At 49.3% G+C, this 17857-nt stretch overlaps 1 protein-coding gene across 6 annotated transcripts in view; it reads right to left on the bottom strand.

The window, feature by feature from the left end:
• Window positions 1-17857, bottom strand: part of CELF3 (CUGBP Elav-like family member 3) — a 52532-nt gene that overhangs the window by 11218 nt on the left and 23457 nt on the right. For all 6 annotated transcript variants that reach the window (XM_040332461.1, XM_040332460.1, XM_040332462.1 and 3 more), the window contains exons 3-7: window positions 6938-6986; window positions 4490-4618; window positions 4063-4142; window positions 3701-3856; window positions 2463-2613 (exon numbers count right to left, since the gene is read on the bottom strand). In XM_040332461.1, the coding sequence (XP_040188395.1) occupies window positions 2463-2613; window positions 3701-3856; window positions 4063-4142; window positions 4490-4618; window positions 6938-6986 (565 nt within the window). The remainder of the gene's footprint in view (window positions 1-2462; window positions 2614-3700; window positions 3857-4062; window positions 4143-4489; window positions 4619-6937; window positions 6987-17857) is intronic.

The following is a 17857-nucleotide window of genomic DNA, read 5'->3' as shown; positions in this document are numbered from 1 at the left end:
AATTTCTGTCTTGGAATTCTGGGAGGTATCTTAGAATTTGGAACTCACCAGAAAGAAGGAAATGTCTAAATTGTTTACATTTTACATACATTTTGAAATTTTCTAAGGCCTACTCTATCAAAATTTCCAACTGAGAAGTTTTTTTTTAGTTTAGAGAATGTTCTTCTCTCCTTACATCCAAAATTTTCTTTCCCAGGAGAAACGTTCTGGTTTCTGGATCTACTGAATTGCCCATCCATTTTGGAATTCTCAAAGAAATCTCAAAATTTGGAACTCGCCAGGAAAGAAGGTTTGAAATATTTGTATTTCAGGAAATGTCTACATTATTTACATTTTACGTAAATTTTGAAATTTTCCAAGTCCTACCCTAACAAAGTACCCAACTGAGAAGGTTTTTTTTTGTAAAGTCACTGCAGACTCTGAACGGGTGAGGTCTTTGAAGGCCTAAAGTTGGGTTTGTGCAAAGTTCAAATTTAGATATAGATTTTCCTACTTTTTAAAGGATTCTTTCGAGAATTACCCACAGAGAACCTTCTACTCCTTACATCCAAAATTTTCTGTCTAAGGAAACCAGAAATTTCTGTCAAATTTTGAGATTTGGTTGGGCATTTCAGGAGACCCAGAAACCAGAAAGAAGGAAATGTCTAAATTGAGGAGATCCTGGTTTCTGGATCTCCTGAATTGCCCGCTCAAATCTCAAAATTTGGTACTCACCAGGAAAGAAGGTTTGAAATATTTGTATTTCGGGAAATGTTTACATTATTTACATTTTACATACATTTTGAAATTTTCCAAGGCCTACCCTAACAAAGTACCCAACTGAGAAGGTTTTTTAATATAAAGTCACTGCCAACTCTGAACAGGTAAAGTGTTTGTAGGCTTAAAGTTTGAATTTAGATATGGGTTTTCCTACTTTTTAAAGGGTTCTTTAGAGAATTACCCACAGAGAACCTTCTACTCCTTACATCCATAATTTTCTGTCTAAGGAAAAACTTTCTGTTTTCTGGATCTCCTGAATTGCCCAACCAAATCTCAACGTTTGGTACTCACCAGGAAAGAAGGTTTGAAATATTTGTATTTCAGGAAATGTCTACATTATTTACATTTTACGTAAATTTTGAAATTTTCCAAGTCCTACCCTAACAAAGTACCCAACCGAGAAGGTTTTTTTTTGTAAAGTCACTGCAGACTCTGAACGGGTGAAGTGTTTGTAGGCCTAAAGTTGGGTTTGTGCAAAGTTCAAATTTAGATATAGATTTTCCTACTTTTTAAAGGATTCTTTAGAGAATTACCCACATAGAACGTTCTACTCTACTTACATCCAAAATTTTCTAAGGAAACCAGAAATTTCTGTCAAATTTTGAGATTTGGTTGGGCATTTCAGGAGATCCAGAAACCAGAAAGAAGGAAATGTCTAAATTGAGGAGATCCTGGTTTCTGGATCTCCTGAATTGCCCGCCCAAATCTAAAAATTTGGCACTCACCAGGAAAGAAGGTTTGAAATATTGGTCTTTCAGGAAATGTCTGTCTATATACTTTTTTCTTAAATTTTCCATGGCCTATCATTCCAAAATCCCCAGCTGAGAAGGTTCTTCTGACTGTACAACCAAATTTATCTACTCTCCATGAAGAAATATTTCATTATTGGCAGCACTGGAACTAACACATTTCTGAAGGTCTCCTAGTTGAACATCTGAAAATGTGTGCTCTATACCAGCGGTCTCCAAACTTTCTTAACAAAGGGCCAGTTTACTACCCTTCAGACTTTAGAAGGGCTGTGGCCAATGGGAGTAGAAAAATGTCCTGGCTTTGTTAATAGTGACCCATCATTGGTGTCAATGGGAAGAATAGTGCCCCATTGATGGTGTCAGTGGGAGGAATAGTGCCCAATTGATGGTGTAAGTGGGAGGAATAGTGCCCAATTGATGGTGTAAGTGGGAGGAATAGTGTCCCATCATTGGTGTCAGTGGGGGGAATAGTGTCCCATCATTGGTGTCAGTGGGAGGAATAGTGCCCCATCATTGTGTCAGTGGGAGGAATAGTGTCTCATCATTGGTGTCAGTGGGAGGAATAGTGCCCCAACGATGGTGTCAGTGTAAGGAAAAATGTCCCATCATTGGTGTCAGTGGGAGGAATAGTGCCCCATGATTGGTATTAGTGGGAGGAATAGGGCTCCATCGTTGGTGTCAGTGGGAGGAATAGTACCCCATCATTGATGTCAGTAGAAGGAATAATCCTCAATCATTGGTGTCAATGGCTGGAATTATGCCCCACTGTTAATGTCAGTGGGAGAAATAGTGCCCCAGGGTCCGGATAAAGGCAAGCAAAGGGCCACATCCGGCCCCTGTGGCTGCAGTTTGGAGACCACTGCTCTATACGACAAGGAAGACCCGTGTCACCCCGCACTCCCAGAATCCTCTAAGTTCTTTCCTGGGTCTAAGCAGCCAGAGCCTGGTTCTCACCTGAAGAGGACGTGATGGGGGTGATGGGTGTGGTTATGATCCCGTTGGGGTTGATTGTCGCCATTTGCTGCATCTGGACGGCGGCCATGGTGGCCATGGGGTTGAGGTAAGCACTGTGCGCGGCCACCAGGGCGGCCTGCTGCTGCATAAGCTGCGGGGGGGGGATGAAAAAACACAAACCGGTGTAAGACCATTGAAGACCAGGGAGGGGGCAATACTGATGTCACAGGAGATAAAGGGTTGAGTTGGGTGATGATGTCACAAGCAGGAAATTATGTCACTGGGTAACATTCAATGATGTCATGCTGAGCAGGTGAACACCAATGATATTGGGAGGGGGTGTCACAATGTTCTGCGAGTCAACAGACAGTTAGATAAATTCACCAAGTTTTATTTGCCATAATAAATTAAGTAGAATAGAATAGAATTTTTTTTTTGATGTGAATCGAATAGCATAGAAAAGGAAAGAATAGAATAAAATGTAATAGAAAATAATGGAATAGAAAAAATAGAATAGATTAGAATAGAACAGAATAGATTTAAAAAGAATAAAAAATAAGGAAATAGAATAGAAAATAAAAGTGAATAAGTTTAGAATAGAAAGTAAAATAATAGAATAAAATAGAATAGAAAATAAGGGAATAGATTACAATAGAAAATAATTGAAAAGAAAACAATAAAATAATAGAATAAAATGCTTAGTCATAGCAGCTATGACAAAATTGTCAACGTCGATGTTGGAGACCATTAAGTGCTTCAAAATTTTACAGAATTGGGCTACAAAACGTTTTATTTATTTTTTTGCCTTTTAAATATGGCTACATTTTGAATTTCGTAAAGTTTTAAAGGAAATTTGGGAAAATGTATGAGGGCCTCAGATGGAAACCGTTCTTCTCCCAACCCACAAATGACCTCCTGGGTCACTCCAGAACCGGTATGCGTCCCGAGAATCTGAAACGGTATGCGTCCCGAGAATCTGAACCGGTATGCGTCCTGAGAATCTGAACCGCTATGCGTCCCGAGAATTGCAAATTTTCTCAAATTAGAAGTCGAAATAGGAGCAATCAAGGGTTCAACCTTCTGGGGACAATGGTCAACATGGACAGAGACATCCATCCCGCTTTGGTGTAGGGTGGGAGGAGCATGCGGTGTCACATGGTTGAGGGGATGATGACGTGACACGGCCATGCATCACACACATAGATAAGATTTGGTATAGAAGAGCGCACTGTATTCACCTGGTCGTTCACTGCCTGTGTGTAGGCGCTGTACGCCCCGAATTGGAGGGCGATAGGGCTGAACATGCCGAGCTGATTGGCCACTTGCTGCATCCGGCGCAGCCCCCGCTCCTTCTCCGTGTCGGCGAATTTCACCACCAGGCTGGAGGACGCTCCCTGCGGGGGGAAATGAGAAGGGCGGACTGGCGTTAGTGGGGTGGGGCGGGACGTGACGCAACCCAGAAATGTGTCACGTGGCCACCCAGCAGGAGGATCAATTGGCTGGACCGTCATGGCCGCCGCCACCACCACCACACACACAACCTCCACTAAGTAAGCACACATCTACATGGGGGAGGGGGTGGAGTCCCTTGTTGTCTTACCGGCAGTGTCCGACTCCCGTGGAGCGCGTTGATGGCCGCCTGCGCCTCTGAATGTGTCTGATACTTCACAAATGCACAACCTAAGCGCGGGAGATACCACATTACTACACGACACAAGGGGGCAGCACCGCAGCACAATGATCACACAACAGAACCGCGTCACCTGTGGGCCACCTCCCCCTATGGGCGGGGCAGTAGGGTGTTAAAAGCGCCACTTCACCCAAAGCAGCAGGAAGGTGGAACGTAGGCCAAAAAAAAAATGGCGGCTCCACTTTAAGTGACCGGTACACTTTAAGGACGAACCCCAGGCAAATGCAAGAAAAAAAAAAGTCAGGCTTGTGATTGGTTTCACAAGGGGTGGGGTTTGAGACTTGCCTGGAGTTCCCCTCTAAATTTAAAGTAAGGCCACACCCCCCCCCATAGATACCTTTGCTGGTCCCGTCCGGCCCCCGAAGGACCGTACACTCGTCTATGTTCCCGAAGGGTTCAAACATCCTGCGGACGTCCTCGTCCGTCTGCTGCTTTCCCAGCATGCCCACGAACAGCTTGCGGTCCTCTGGGGAAGGGAGAGGAAAAAGAGGAGGTGAGACGTTCATTTGATGTGTCACATGACCCCCCCATTCACCAACTGCTTCCCTACATCTTCCAGCTGCTGTAAAGTGACAGTTTGTAACCAACTCTGTTAAAAGATTCAGCCTTCCCCCGAGCAGGCGGGGTTGAGAGGTCACCTCATGCAAAGGCCACACCCCTCAACCGATATCTACTAATGTGACGTGACGTCGCGGCACGCAGAACCGCGCTAGCGCATCATGGGATTGTACTGGTGGCTTTAGACATGCACGTCAGATAGAGCCCCGCCTCATTTCCTGGCTGGAGGATATCCAGCAACATCTAGTACCTCCCTTTTTATTCATTGGGCCTCAGTTCTTACCTAGCCTGCCTAGGAACGCCCACTCCTCCAGACTGTTCCCCACCCATCGGGCATTTTTCATAACTCCTCCCACTGCTTGCATCAGGACTGAGGGCCCTTCCTATTCATTCATTGGTTACCCACCCATCAAGGCTTTTTTATATTTGCATAACTCCTCCCACTGCTTGCATCAGGACTGAGGGCCCTTCCTATTCATTCATTGGATACCCACCCAACAAGGCGTTTTTGATATTTGCATAACTCCTCCCACTGCTTGCATCAGGACTGAGGGCTCTTCCTATTCATTCATTGGATACCCACCCAACAAGGCGTTTCTGATATTTGCATAACTCCTCCCACTGCTTGCATCAGGACTGAGGGCCCTTCCTATTCATTCATTGGATACCCACCCATCAAGGCGTTTTTGATAATTGCATAACTCCTCCCACTGCTTGCATCAGGACTGAGGGCCCTTCCTATTCATTCATTGGATACCCACCCATCAAGGCGTTTTTGATAATTGCATAACTCCTCCCACTGCTTGCATCAGGGCGGAGAGCTCTTCCTATTCATTCATTGGATACCCACCCATCAAGGCGTTTTTGATATTTGCATAACTCCTCCCACTGCTTGCATCAGGGCGGGGGGCTCTTCCTTTTCAGTCATTGGATTTCAGTTCTAGTAATCATGGAGGCTCACCATCAAATGTGGGCGTTACCTATGCAAATGCACGCCCACTCCTCAAAACTGACAACCGTGCATCGTGGCATTTTGATATTTGCATAACTCCTCCCACTGCTTGCTAAGGGCGCTCTTTTTATTCATTCGATTTCAGTTCTTTCAATTATGGAGGCTCAGTATCGAATGTGGGCGTTGCCTATGCAAATACAGCCTGCCTAGGAACGCCCACTCCTCTAGACTGTTTCCTACCCCCTGCTTCTTGCATCAGGACTGGAGGGCTGTTCCTATTCATTCATTGGATTTCAGTTCTTCCAATCATGGAGGCTCAGCATCACATGTGGGCATTACCTGTGCAAATGCACTCCCACTCCTCCAAACTGATACCCGCCCATCATGGCATTTTGATATTTGCATAACTCCTCCCACTGCTTGCTGAGGGCGCTTCCTTTTTATTCATTGGATTTCAGTTCTTCCAATCATGGAGGCTCAGTATCGAATGTGGGCGTTGCCTATGAAAATACAGCCTGCCCAGGAACGCCCACTCCTTGAGGCTGTTCCCCACCCAACGGGCATTTTGCATAACTCCTCCCACCGCTTGCATGGGGACTGAAGGCTCTTCCTTTTCATTCATTGGATTTCAGTTCTGCCAATCATGAAGGCTCAGTATCACTTGTGGGCGTTACCTATGCAAATACAGCCTGCCTAGGAACGCCCACTCTTCCAGACTGTGCCCTACCCATCAGGGTCTTTTTAATATTTACATAACTCCTCCCACTGGTTGGATCGGGACTGAGGGCTCTTCCTTTTCTTTCATTGGATTTCTTCCAATCATGGAGGCTCAGTATTGAATGTGGGCGTTACCTATGCAAATACAGCCTGCCTATGAACGCCTACTCCTCCAAACTGACACCCGCCCATCAAAGGTTGTTGATATTTGTATAACTCCTCCCACTGCTTGCATCAGGACTGAAGCCTTTGGAGAGGAGTATTGAGGCCGGGTGCTGGGATGTTTTTAGGAAACCATGTACCGCCCCTCCCACCAGCCATGGTCCTCCTGAATTGCATAGAGAAGGACAGGGACCCAGTGATGGCGTCACCGGTTATAAAATAAGGAATGGAATGAAAAGCTTTATTTAAAAATTTCGTTATCTTGTTGATTATGGGGGAGGGTGAAAAATGTATGGAAGGAAACGGGTAGGTGTACATTGAACACAGGGGAGGGGTGCACAGAGGGCATTGTGGGAAATGGAAGGATTCTGATTGGTTGGGGGGGTGGTCACCTACCTCCTCGGCTCTCGCTGTCGGCGGGTTTCACTTGAATCGGTCGGTTCATCTAGAAGAAAGAAAGAAAGACAGAAAATTAATGTTGTGTGGATGGAATATATGAGTGTCGGATATAAAGATATTCTGTGTCTGTGGGGTGACATCGCCCGCCGGGGAGTCTCCGCCGGGGTCCTGCAAAGAGCTTTGGGTGATATTGCCCGCCGGGGAGTATCCGCCGGGGTCCTGCAAAGAGCTTTGGGTGACATTGCCCGCCGGGGAGTCTCCGCCGGGGTCCTGCAAAGAGCTTTGGGTGATATTGCCCGCCGGGGAGTATCCGCCGGGGTCCTACAAAGAGCTTTGGGTGACATTGCTCACCAGGGAGTATCCGCCGGGGTCCTACAAAGAGCTTTGGGGGACACTGCCCGCCGGGGTCCTGCAAAGAGCTTTGGGTGATATCGCCCGCCGGGGAGTATCCGCCGGGGTCCTACAAAGAGCTTTGGGTGATATCGCCCGCCGGGGAGTCTCCGCCGGGGTCCTGCAAAGAGCTTTGGGTGATATTGCCCGCCGGGGAGTATCCGCCGGGGTCCTACAAAGAGCTTTGGGTGATATCGCCCATTGGGGAATATCCACCGGAGGTCCTGCAAAGAGCTTTGGGTGACATTGCCCGCCGGGGAGTCTCCGCCGGGGTCCTGCAAAGAGCTTTGGGTGATATCGCCCACCGGGGAGTATCCGCCGGGGTCCTGCAAAGAGCTTTCGTGATATCGCCCGCCGGGGAGTATCCGCCGGGGTCCTGCAAAGAGCTTTGGGTGATATCGCCCACTGGGGAGTATCCGCCGGGGTCCTGCAAAGAGCTTATGTGTTCATCCACTGCGGTGTGTTGACTGACCATTCACAATGACCGGGTTGCCTTAACACGACGCACGTTAACGTACAGCGCCGGAACAATTATGTTGGAATGAGGCCCCGGGGGGCCATTATCGGAACACGGGTCGTTAATCTGATACAATGTAGACTGCGCTCCATCCTTTCATCATCAGATGAGGACTGTGTATGGAGCCATTGGCCAGCAATGTAGGTGGAGCTAAATGTGAGCAGGCAGAGGGAAGGTAGGTGCCCAGTGTGGGTTCTGCTGATCCTATCAATGGGGGGGCTTAACATGGGCATTGATGGGTGACTGTGGGGGGAGGTGTACTGGGTGGAGAAAGGTGAACAAGTGCCAGGGGTTTGGTTGTAGGACCACAGTGGGCTGGCAGTAACCATCTCTATTAGTCCCTTGAAGCATTGCACCAGCCTCTAGCAGTTTCCTGTCACTAGAGATGAGCTTGGGCATGTTTGGATTCGGGCCTGAACACACCAGAAAGCTGCCACTTGTATGGGCCAATTATGTGCCTCCCCCTAAAGGATTCCCACAGCTGCATGGACATGCGCCCATTGTAGACATATGGCTACTGAATTGGGGAATGCCGCGCCTGCAGATGATTGGCCTGTAGTGGTGACAGCTTTCTGGAGGGCTCAGACACAGTGGTTCAGATCTTACTATGAACACACCGGAGCTCATCGCTACCTGTAACATTGCAGCAGTCTCTATCACGACAGTCTCTTGTAACATGGAAGTGCAGAGTCATGTGATGTGTAGTGGGTGGGGCTGCATTAGGATGGGTGATGGATGTGGGTTGGATGCTGAGTCACAATAGTGTCTCTGTTATGTGTTCTTTAGTGTCTCTTATCAGCAGTGAGCTCAGGCAGGCGATAGGCCGTCCTCCCAGCCCAACACTCAGCCTGATACCTGACCTGACACTCAGCTCGATGCTCAGCCTGACATTCAACCCAACACCTGGCCTGACACCCAACCCAACACCTGGCCTGACACCCAACCCAACACCTGGCCTGACACCCAACCCAACACCTGGCCTGACACCCAGCTTGATACCTGACACTCAGCTTGATACTCAGCCCAACACCTGGCCTGATACTCAGCCTGACATTTAACTCAACACTCAACCCAACACCTGGCCTGACACTCAACCCAACACTCAGCTTGATACTCAGCCCAACATTCAGCCTGATACCTGACCTGACACTCAGCTTGGTGCTAAGCCTGACATTCAACCCAACACCTGGCCCAACACCCAACCCAACACTCAGCTTGATACTCAACCCAACACTCAGCTTGATACTCAGCCTGAAATTCAACCCAAAACCTGGCCCGACACTCAGTTTGATGCTCAGCCTGACATTTAACATGACACTCAACCCGACACCTGGCCTGACACTCAACCCAACACCTGGCCCAATACCCAACACTATCTTGACACCAATAATTGGCCAGACACTCCACCCAACACTCAGCTTGATACTCAGCCTGAAATTCAACCCAACACCTGGCCTGGCACTCAACCCAACACTCAGCTTGATAGTCAGCCTGACATTCAACCCAACACCTGGCCGGACACTCAACCCAAAACCTGGCCCAACACCCAACACTCAGCTTGATACCAACACCTGGCCAGACACTCAACCCAACACTGAGCCTGAAATTCAACCCGAAACTTGGCCCAACACTCAACCCAACACTCAGCTTCACACTCAGGCCAACACCTGGCCCGACGCTCAGCTTGATACTCAGCCTGACATTCAACCCAAAACCTGGCCCAACACCCAACCCAACACTCAGCTTGATACTCAGCCTGAAATTCAACCCAAAACCTGGCCCAACACCCAACCCAACACTCAGCTTCACACTCAGGCCAACACCTGGCCTGACGCTCAGCTTGATGCTCAGCCTGACATTTAACCCGACACTCAACCCAACACCTGCCCTGACACTCAACCCAACACTCAGCTTCACACTCAGGCCAACACCTGGCCCGATGCTCAGCTTGATACTCAGCCTGGCATTCAACCCAACACCTGGCCTGACACTCAACCCAAAACCTGGCCCAACACCCAACCCAACACTCAGCTTGATACTCAGCCCAACACTCAGCTTGATACTCAGCCTGAAATTCAACCCAAAACCTGGCCCAACACCCAACCCAACACTCAGCTTCACACTCAGGCCAACACCTGGCCTGACGCTCAGCTTGATGCTCAGCTTAACATTTAACCCGACACTCAACCCAACACCTGCCCTGACACTCAACCCAACACTCAGCTTGATACTCAGCCTGACATTCAACCCAACACCTGGCCTGACACCCAACCCAACACTCAGCTTGATACTCAGCCCGACACTCAGCTTGATACTCAGCCCGACACTCAGCTTGATTCTCAGCCTGAAATTCAACCCAACACCTGGCCCAACACCCAACCCAACACTCAGCTTGATACTCAGGCCAAAACCTGGCCCGACACTCAGTTTGATGCTCAGCCTGACATTTAACCCAACACTCAACAAGACACCTGGCCTGACATTCAACCCAACACTCAGCTTGATACTCAGCCCAACACCTGGCCTGAGACTAAGCTTGATGCTCAGCCTGACATTCAACACGGCACATAACCCAACACCTGGCCTGACACTCAACCCAACACTCAGCTTGATGCTCAGCCTGACACTCAGCTGGGAACTCAGCCTGACAAAGAGGTAATACAAGGTAAGTGAGTAAATCCCGGGTAGGTGAAGCTGCACTGTGGTCACAATTGAGGAGCGGAGAATCCGGAGAACCAATTTTCAGGGTGTTTCTCTGAACATTTCTGTATGGTTCTCCTTCCCCCATCGCTGATCATTTCACCCTCCCCCTTCTATACAGAGAGATGGAATCCTCCAATAAGGTGACCTCCTGGATCAGATCTGTGACAACGTTCCTGAGTCTTATGTTACTCAGCGTCCCAAATACATCATCAGAGTCCTCCCATCCAATCCATGGACACCGCGTCACGTGACCACGGGGTCACAGGACACTGTATATAGGAGACAGTCCATGGTAGGGGAGCTTACATTGTATATCGGGGTCACAGGACACTGTATATAGGAGACAGTCCATGGTAGGGGAGCTTACATTGTATATCGGGGTCACAGGACACTGTATATAGGAGATAGTCCATGGTAGGGGAGCTTACATTGTATATCAGGGTCACAGGACACTGTATGTAGGAGATAGTCCATGGTAGGGGATGTTACATTGTATATAGGGGTCACAGGACACTGTATATAGGAGATAGTCCATAGTAGGGGATGTTACATTGTATATCGGGGTCACAGGACACTGTATATAGGAGATAGTCCATGGTAGGGGAGCTTACATTGTATATCGGGGTCACAGGACACTGTATGTAGGAGATAGTCCATGGTAGGGGAGCTTACATTGTATATCAGGGTCACAGGACACTGTATGTAGGAGATAGTCCATGGTAGGGGATGTTACATTGTATATCAGGGACACAGGACACTGTATGTAGGAGATAGTCCATGGTAGGGGATGTTACATTGTATATCGTGGTCACAGGACACTGTATGTAGGAGATATCCATGGTAGGGGATGTTACATTGTATATAGGGGTCACAGGACACTGTATATAGGAGATAGTCCATGGTAGGGGATGTTACATTGTATATCGGGGTCACAGGACACTGTATGTAGGAGACAGTCCATGGTAGGGGAGCTTACATTGTATATCGGGGTCACAGGACACTGTATATAGGAGATAGTCCATGGTAGGGGAGCTTACATTGTATATCGGGGTCACAGGACACTGTATGTAGGAGATAGTCCATGGTAGGGGAGCTTACATTGTATATCAGGGTCACAGGACACTGTATGTAGGAGATGGTCCATGGTAGGAGATGTTACATTGTATATCGTGGTCACAGGACACTGTATGTAGGAGATAGTCCATGGTAGGGGACATTACATTGTATATCGGGGTCTCAGGACACTGTATGTAGGAGATAGTCCATGGTAGGGGACGTTACATTGTATATCGGGGTCTCAGGACACTGTATGTAGGAGATAGTCCATGGTAGGGGATGTTACATTGTATATCGTGGTCACAGGACACTGTATGTAGGAGATAGTCCATGGTAGGGGATGTTACATTGTATATCGGGGTCTCAGGACACTGTATGTAGGAGATAGTCCATGGTAGGGGATGTTACATTGTATATCGGGGTCACAGGACACTGTATGTAGGAGATAGTCCATGGTAGGGGATGTTACATTGTATATCGGGGTCTCAGGACACTGTATGTAGGAGATAGTCCATGGTAGGGGATGTTACATTGTATATCGGGGTCTCAGGACACTGTATGTAGGAGATAGTCCATGGTAGGGGATGTTACATTGTATATCGTGGTCACAGGACACTGTATGTAGGAGATAGTCCATGGTAGGGGATGTTACATTGTATATCAGGGTCACAGGACACTGTATGTAGGATATAGTCCATGGTAGGGGGTGTTACATTGTATATTGAGGTCTCGGTGTACTGGATTGATACATTGTGTCAGGAGGGTGTGGCTTTGTGATGTCACCTCCTACGATTGTCCTATTTCTGTCTGGGTGTGTAATATATATGCCAGGCAGTGATGATCACAGAGTTGCCCCCCCCTTCCCCTCACCCACACAGAGGTGCCCCCCCACCTCCCCTCCCCCACACACGGTTCCTATGAAACTCATGGCACCACATACTACACCAGCCGTCATCGGAAAGGACGTGGCACATACTGGGGGGAGGGGGGAGATGTCTGTGGCACTGTCAGGGTTACACTGTGGTCCTGATGCTGGAGGATGGAAAGTTGCCATGGCAACCAGCTCTACATCCAGTCCTTGCAGTTGCTAGGAGACGGGCGATACCCCCGGTACAGCATGCCAGGCTGGGGATCAGAGGCTGGCAGGCAGGATGGGGGGGGCAGGGATGGTTTTGGGGTATAATTTGGCGGGGGGGGTGGGACATTTTCATTCCTCCCCCCTCCTGTCTGCGCCCCGTAGTCCGTTCCCTCCCTTCTTCCACAGAGATGCTTCCAGCGGATCATTCACACAGAGCCAGATGCTCAGTTACCATGGAAACCCCAGAACACGTTCCCTGGCAACCACCCACTCGCCCAGATCTATCCGTAAGGTTGCCGGGTAACCACAGTGACATCATCACTTCTCCATGTAAACAATAGAAGGAGGGGGAGGGGGGACACAGGGAATGATGGGGGGGGGGGGGGGGGGGGGTGATATGAAGAATCGCTGGAACATTCATACCGAAGGAGTCACAATTTCGGGTCATTTTACTATTTACCATCCCATCCCCCTCTCCATCCATCCCCTCTAAATCCATCCATCCATCCCCCTCTACATCCATCCATCCGTCTCTCCATCCATCCCCCTCTACATCCATCCATCCGTCTCTCCATCCATCCCCCTCTACATCCATCCATCCATCCGTCTCTACATCATCCATCCATCCATCCATCCCCTCTATGTCCATCCATCTATCCATCCATCCTTCCATCCTTCCATCTATCCATCCATCCCCTCTACATCCATCCATCCCCCTCTTCATCCATCCATCCGTCTCTCCATCCATCCCCCTCTACATCCATCCATCCGTCTCTCCATCCATCCCCCTCTACATCCATCCATCCATCCGTCTCTACATCATCCATCCATCCATCCATCCCCTCTATGTCCATCCATCTATCCATCCATCCTTCCATCCTTCCATCTATCCATCCATCCCCTCTACATCCATCCATCCCCTCTACATCCATCCATCCGTCTCTCCATCCATCCCCCTCTACATCCATCCATCCGTCTCTCCATCCATCCCCCTCTACATCCATCCATCCATCCGTCTCTACATCATCCATCCATCCATCCATCCCCTCTATGTCCATCCATCTATCCATCCATCCTTCCATCTATCCATCCATCCCCTCTACATCCATCCATCCCCCTCTTCATCCATCCATCCCCTCTATGTCCATCCATCCTTCCTTCCATCCATCCATCCCCTCTATGTCCATCCATCCATCCTTCCTTCCATCCATCCATCCCCTCTATGTCCATCCATCCTTCCATCTATCCATCCATCCCCCTCTACATCCATCCATCCATCCAATTCTGGGTAATTCACAATTTACTACATCCCATTTAACATCTGATCACCCATCAAACCATCTGTCCGTCTGTATGTCCATTCATCCTTCCATCCATCCAACTATCTGTCTGTCCGTCCATCTCTCCATCCTTCCAACTAACCATCTGTCCATTCATCCTTCTATCCATCCAACCCTCTGTCTGTCCATCCATCCTTCTATCTCTCTGTCCGTCCATCCATCTACCCAATCATCTGTCCAGTCCTCCACCATTCTTCCATCCAACCATCTGTCTGTCATCCATCTGCCTATCCATTCTTCTATCCATCTACCCATCTCTCTGTCCATTTTTCCATCCATCCAACCATCCAACCAATCATCTGACCATCAACCCTCTTTCTGTCCATCCATCCACCCAACCATCTGTCCAGTCCTCCACCCTTCCTTCCATTCTTCCTTCTATCCATCCAACCAACCATCTACCCTTCTATCCATCCACCCTTCTATCCATCCATCCATCTACCCTTCTATCCATCCACCCTTCTATCCATCCATCCTTCAACCGTCCGTCTATCAGATTTCATGTTCTAAATATTTGAATGGTCATTATAATCAACAATCACCTTGATTGTCCTGAATGGAACCGTTATCCACAGACTGACCACTACAGCCAATATTTCTATCCACAGTATGTGACAAAAGTAAGTACACCCCTCAGTCACATTTCTTGTATCTTTTCATGTGACAACACTGAAGAAATGACACTTTGTATCTACAATGTTGTGTAGTGAGTGTACAGCTTGTATAACAAATAACTCACCACACAGCCATTAATGTCTAAACCGCTGGCAGCAAAAGTGAGGACACCCCTAAGTGAAAATGTCCCCCCCCCCCGGTGTCATGTGACTCCTTAGTGTTACAAGGTCTCAGGTGTGAATGGGGAGCAGGTGTGATAAATTTGGTGTTATCGCTCTCACTCTCTCATACTGGTCACTGGAAGGACAACATGGCACCTCATGGCAAAGAACTCTCTGAGGATCCGATATAAAGAATTGTGTCTCTACATAAAGATGGCCGAGGATATAAGAAGATCGCCAAGACCCTGAGACTGATCTGCAGCCCGGGGGCCAAGACCATCCAGCGGTATAACAGGACGGGTTCCCCTCCCCCGCCTCGCCATGGTCCACCAAAGAAGTTGAGGTCACGCCCTCAGCGTCATATCCAGAGGTTGTCTTTGGGAAATAGACGTATGAGTGCTGCCAGCATTGCTGCAGAGGGTGAAGGGGTGGGGGAGGGGTCAGCCTGTCAGTGCTCGGACCATACGCCGCACACTGCATCAAATTGGTCCCCAGAAGGAAGCCTCTTCTAAAGATGATGCACAAGAAAGAGCCGCAAACAGTTTTCTGAAGACAAGCAGACTAAGGACATGGATTACTGGAACCGTGTCCTGTGGTCTGATGAGACCAAGATAAAGGTATTTGGTGTCAGATGGTGTCAGGCGTGTGGGGGAGGGGCCAGGTGAGGAGGACAAAGACAAGTGTGTCTTGTCTACAGTCAGGCATGGTGGGGGGAGGGTCATGGTCTGGGGTTGCATGAGTGCTGCCGGCACTGGGGGGCTACAGATCATTGAGGGGACCATGAATGCCAACATGTACTGTGACATACTGAAGCAGAGCATGATCCCCTCCCTTCAGCTCTGTGATGTCATCATGGGGGAGGGGAAGAGGAGTCCAGTGACAACCTGTGAAGCTCTGGTGACCTCCATGCCCAAGAGGGTTAAAAACAACGGCGGCCACACAAAATATTGTCACTTTGGGCTCCAATTTGGACATTTTCACTTAGGGGGTGTACTGACTTTTGTTGCCAGCGGTTTAGACATGAATGGCTGTGTGTTGAGTTATTTGTTATACAAGCTGTACACTCACTACACAACATTGTAGATACAAAGTGTCATTTCTTCAGTGTTGTCACAAGAAAAGATGTACAGAAATGTCACTTAGGGTGTACTTACTTTTGTGAGATACTGTCGATCCATCCATACATATCTATTGTTTGGAAGAGTTGGATGTACCCCTTCCCCCCCCCCCCCCCGGTCCTGTGATGTCTCCAAAACCGGTAATTCCTAGTTTGGGTTCTGAAACCCGGAGACTTTGTAGAGACGTGGGAGGGAGAGATGGAGCCTCTTAACTCCGGGTCCCCTTTGTACTGGTTCAGGTCTTCCCTTAGTCCAGGGGCTGTGTGCACGAGCAACATGTGTGACCAGCACTGCGAGAGTCTTGTGACCTCTATGATCTGAGCAGGCGTCACCTGAGAGGCCGCGTGTGAGTAGGGAGCAGCCTGTGCACACCGAGCTGAGAGGTTTGCTGGTGACGAGGCTGGAGGAGATGAGGAGTGGAGGCCGGGGGGCTTGGGGAATACGGAGTCCCGATATTGGGGACCACCCGTGTGACTCTGGGAATAAAATCGGTACAACGACCCGAAATGTAATTCACTGACTGGACAGAGGAGGCGCCACACATGAGCCGACTCCCCACATTATATATATCCCTCCAACCTTCCATTCATATATTTTCATCCTTTTATGTCCATCCCTCCATCCATCCCTCCATCCATTTATCCATCCATCCATCTGTCCATCCTCCCATTCCTCCATCTATCCATTCCTCCATCCGTGACATCTGTATTTCAAAAACCCTTCAGATTATTCCATCACTGACCCCCCCCCCCAGAGATCTGCAGAACATCGCTCCCTCCCCTCCCCCTCATGACAGATCCATATTGATATATTCTGCAAGATCATCCCATCACTGAACCCTCTAGAGATCTGCAGAACATCGCTCCCTCCCCTCCCCCTATTATTATCACTAATATTAATAATTAAAAAAAACAGGACGGAGGGTGGATTGTTGGGGAGGGGGGTGGATTGTCATGTTGGGGGGGGTGGATTGTCGGTTTTGATGGGGAGGGGGGGTGGATTGTCAGGTTGGGGCGTGGATTGTCGGGTTGGGGGGAGGGGTGGATTGGGGGGGTGGAATGTTGGGTTAGGGGGATCGATTGTCAGCTTTGACGTGGAGGGGGCGGGGGTGAATTGGCGGGGGGGGGTGGATTGTCGGGTTGGGGGGGTGGATTGTCAGGTTTGACGGGGAGGGGGGGTGGGTTGGGGGGGTGGAATGTCGGGTTGGGGGAAGAGGGGGTGGATTGTCAGGTTGGGGGGTGGATTGTCAGGTGGGGGGGGGGGGGATTATCAGGTTGGGGGGATGGATTGTCGGGTTTGACGGGGAGGGGGGGTAGATTGTCGGATTGGGGGGAGGGGTGGATTGTCGGGTTTGACGGGGGGAGGGGTGGATTGACGGGGCGGGGGGTGGATTGTTGGGTTGGGGGAGGGGTGGATTGTCAGGTTTGACAGGGAGGGGGGTGGATTGTCGGGTTGGGGGAGGGGTGGATTGACGGGGAGGGGGGGTGGATTGACGGGTTGGGGGAGGGGTGGATTGTCGGGTTGGGGGGAGGGGTGGATTGTCGGGTTTGACGGGGAGGGGGGGTGGATTGGACGGGTTGGGGGAGGGGTGGATTGTCGCGTTGGGGGGAGGGGTGGATGTCGGTTCGGGGGGAGGGGGTTGTTGGTGAAGATAGCAGGACCTCCAGATCAGAAGCCACCTGTGTACTGATCTCCTTGTATAATCGCCTGCACAAAATCCCGAGAGCCAGCGCTAATCCCGGGATTATCCAATCACGTCGTAATCTCCGTGCGTCCCAGCATGCCATGTGCTTCCGCGGATTACAGAGTTCAGGCCTCGCGGTGGTGTAACTGTATCAAGAGACGATCGCACTGTCCAGGAGGCAACGCAGGCCGATGCCTAAGGCCGCAACGCGTACGCCAACGCTTTGTGGTTACATTTTTTTTTTAAATCATCATT

This window comes from Rana temporaria, chromosome 13 (genome assembly GCF_905171775.1).
Source record: "Rana temporaria chromosome 13, aRanTem1.1, whole genome shotgun sequence".
Classification (NCBI taxonomy): Eukaryota; Metazoa; Chordata; class Amphibia; order Anura; family Ranidae; genus Rana; species Rana temporaria.
Note: the sequence above shows the minus strand (reverse complement) of the source record. Positions and strands in the feature narration are given on the sequence as shown.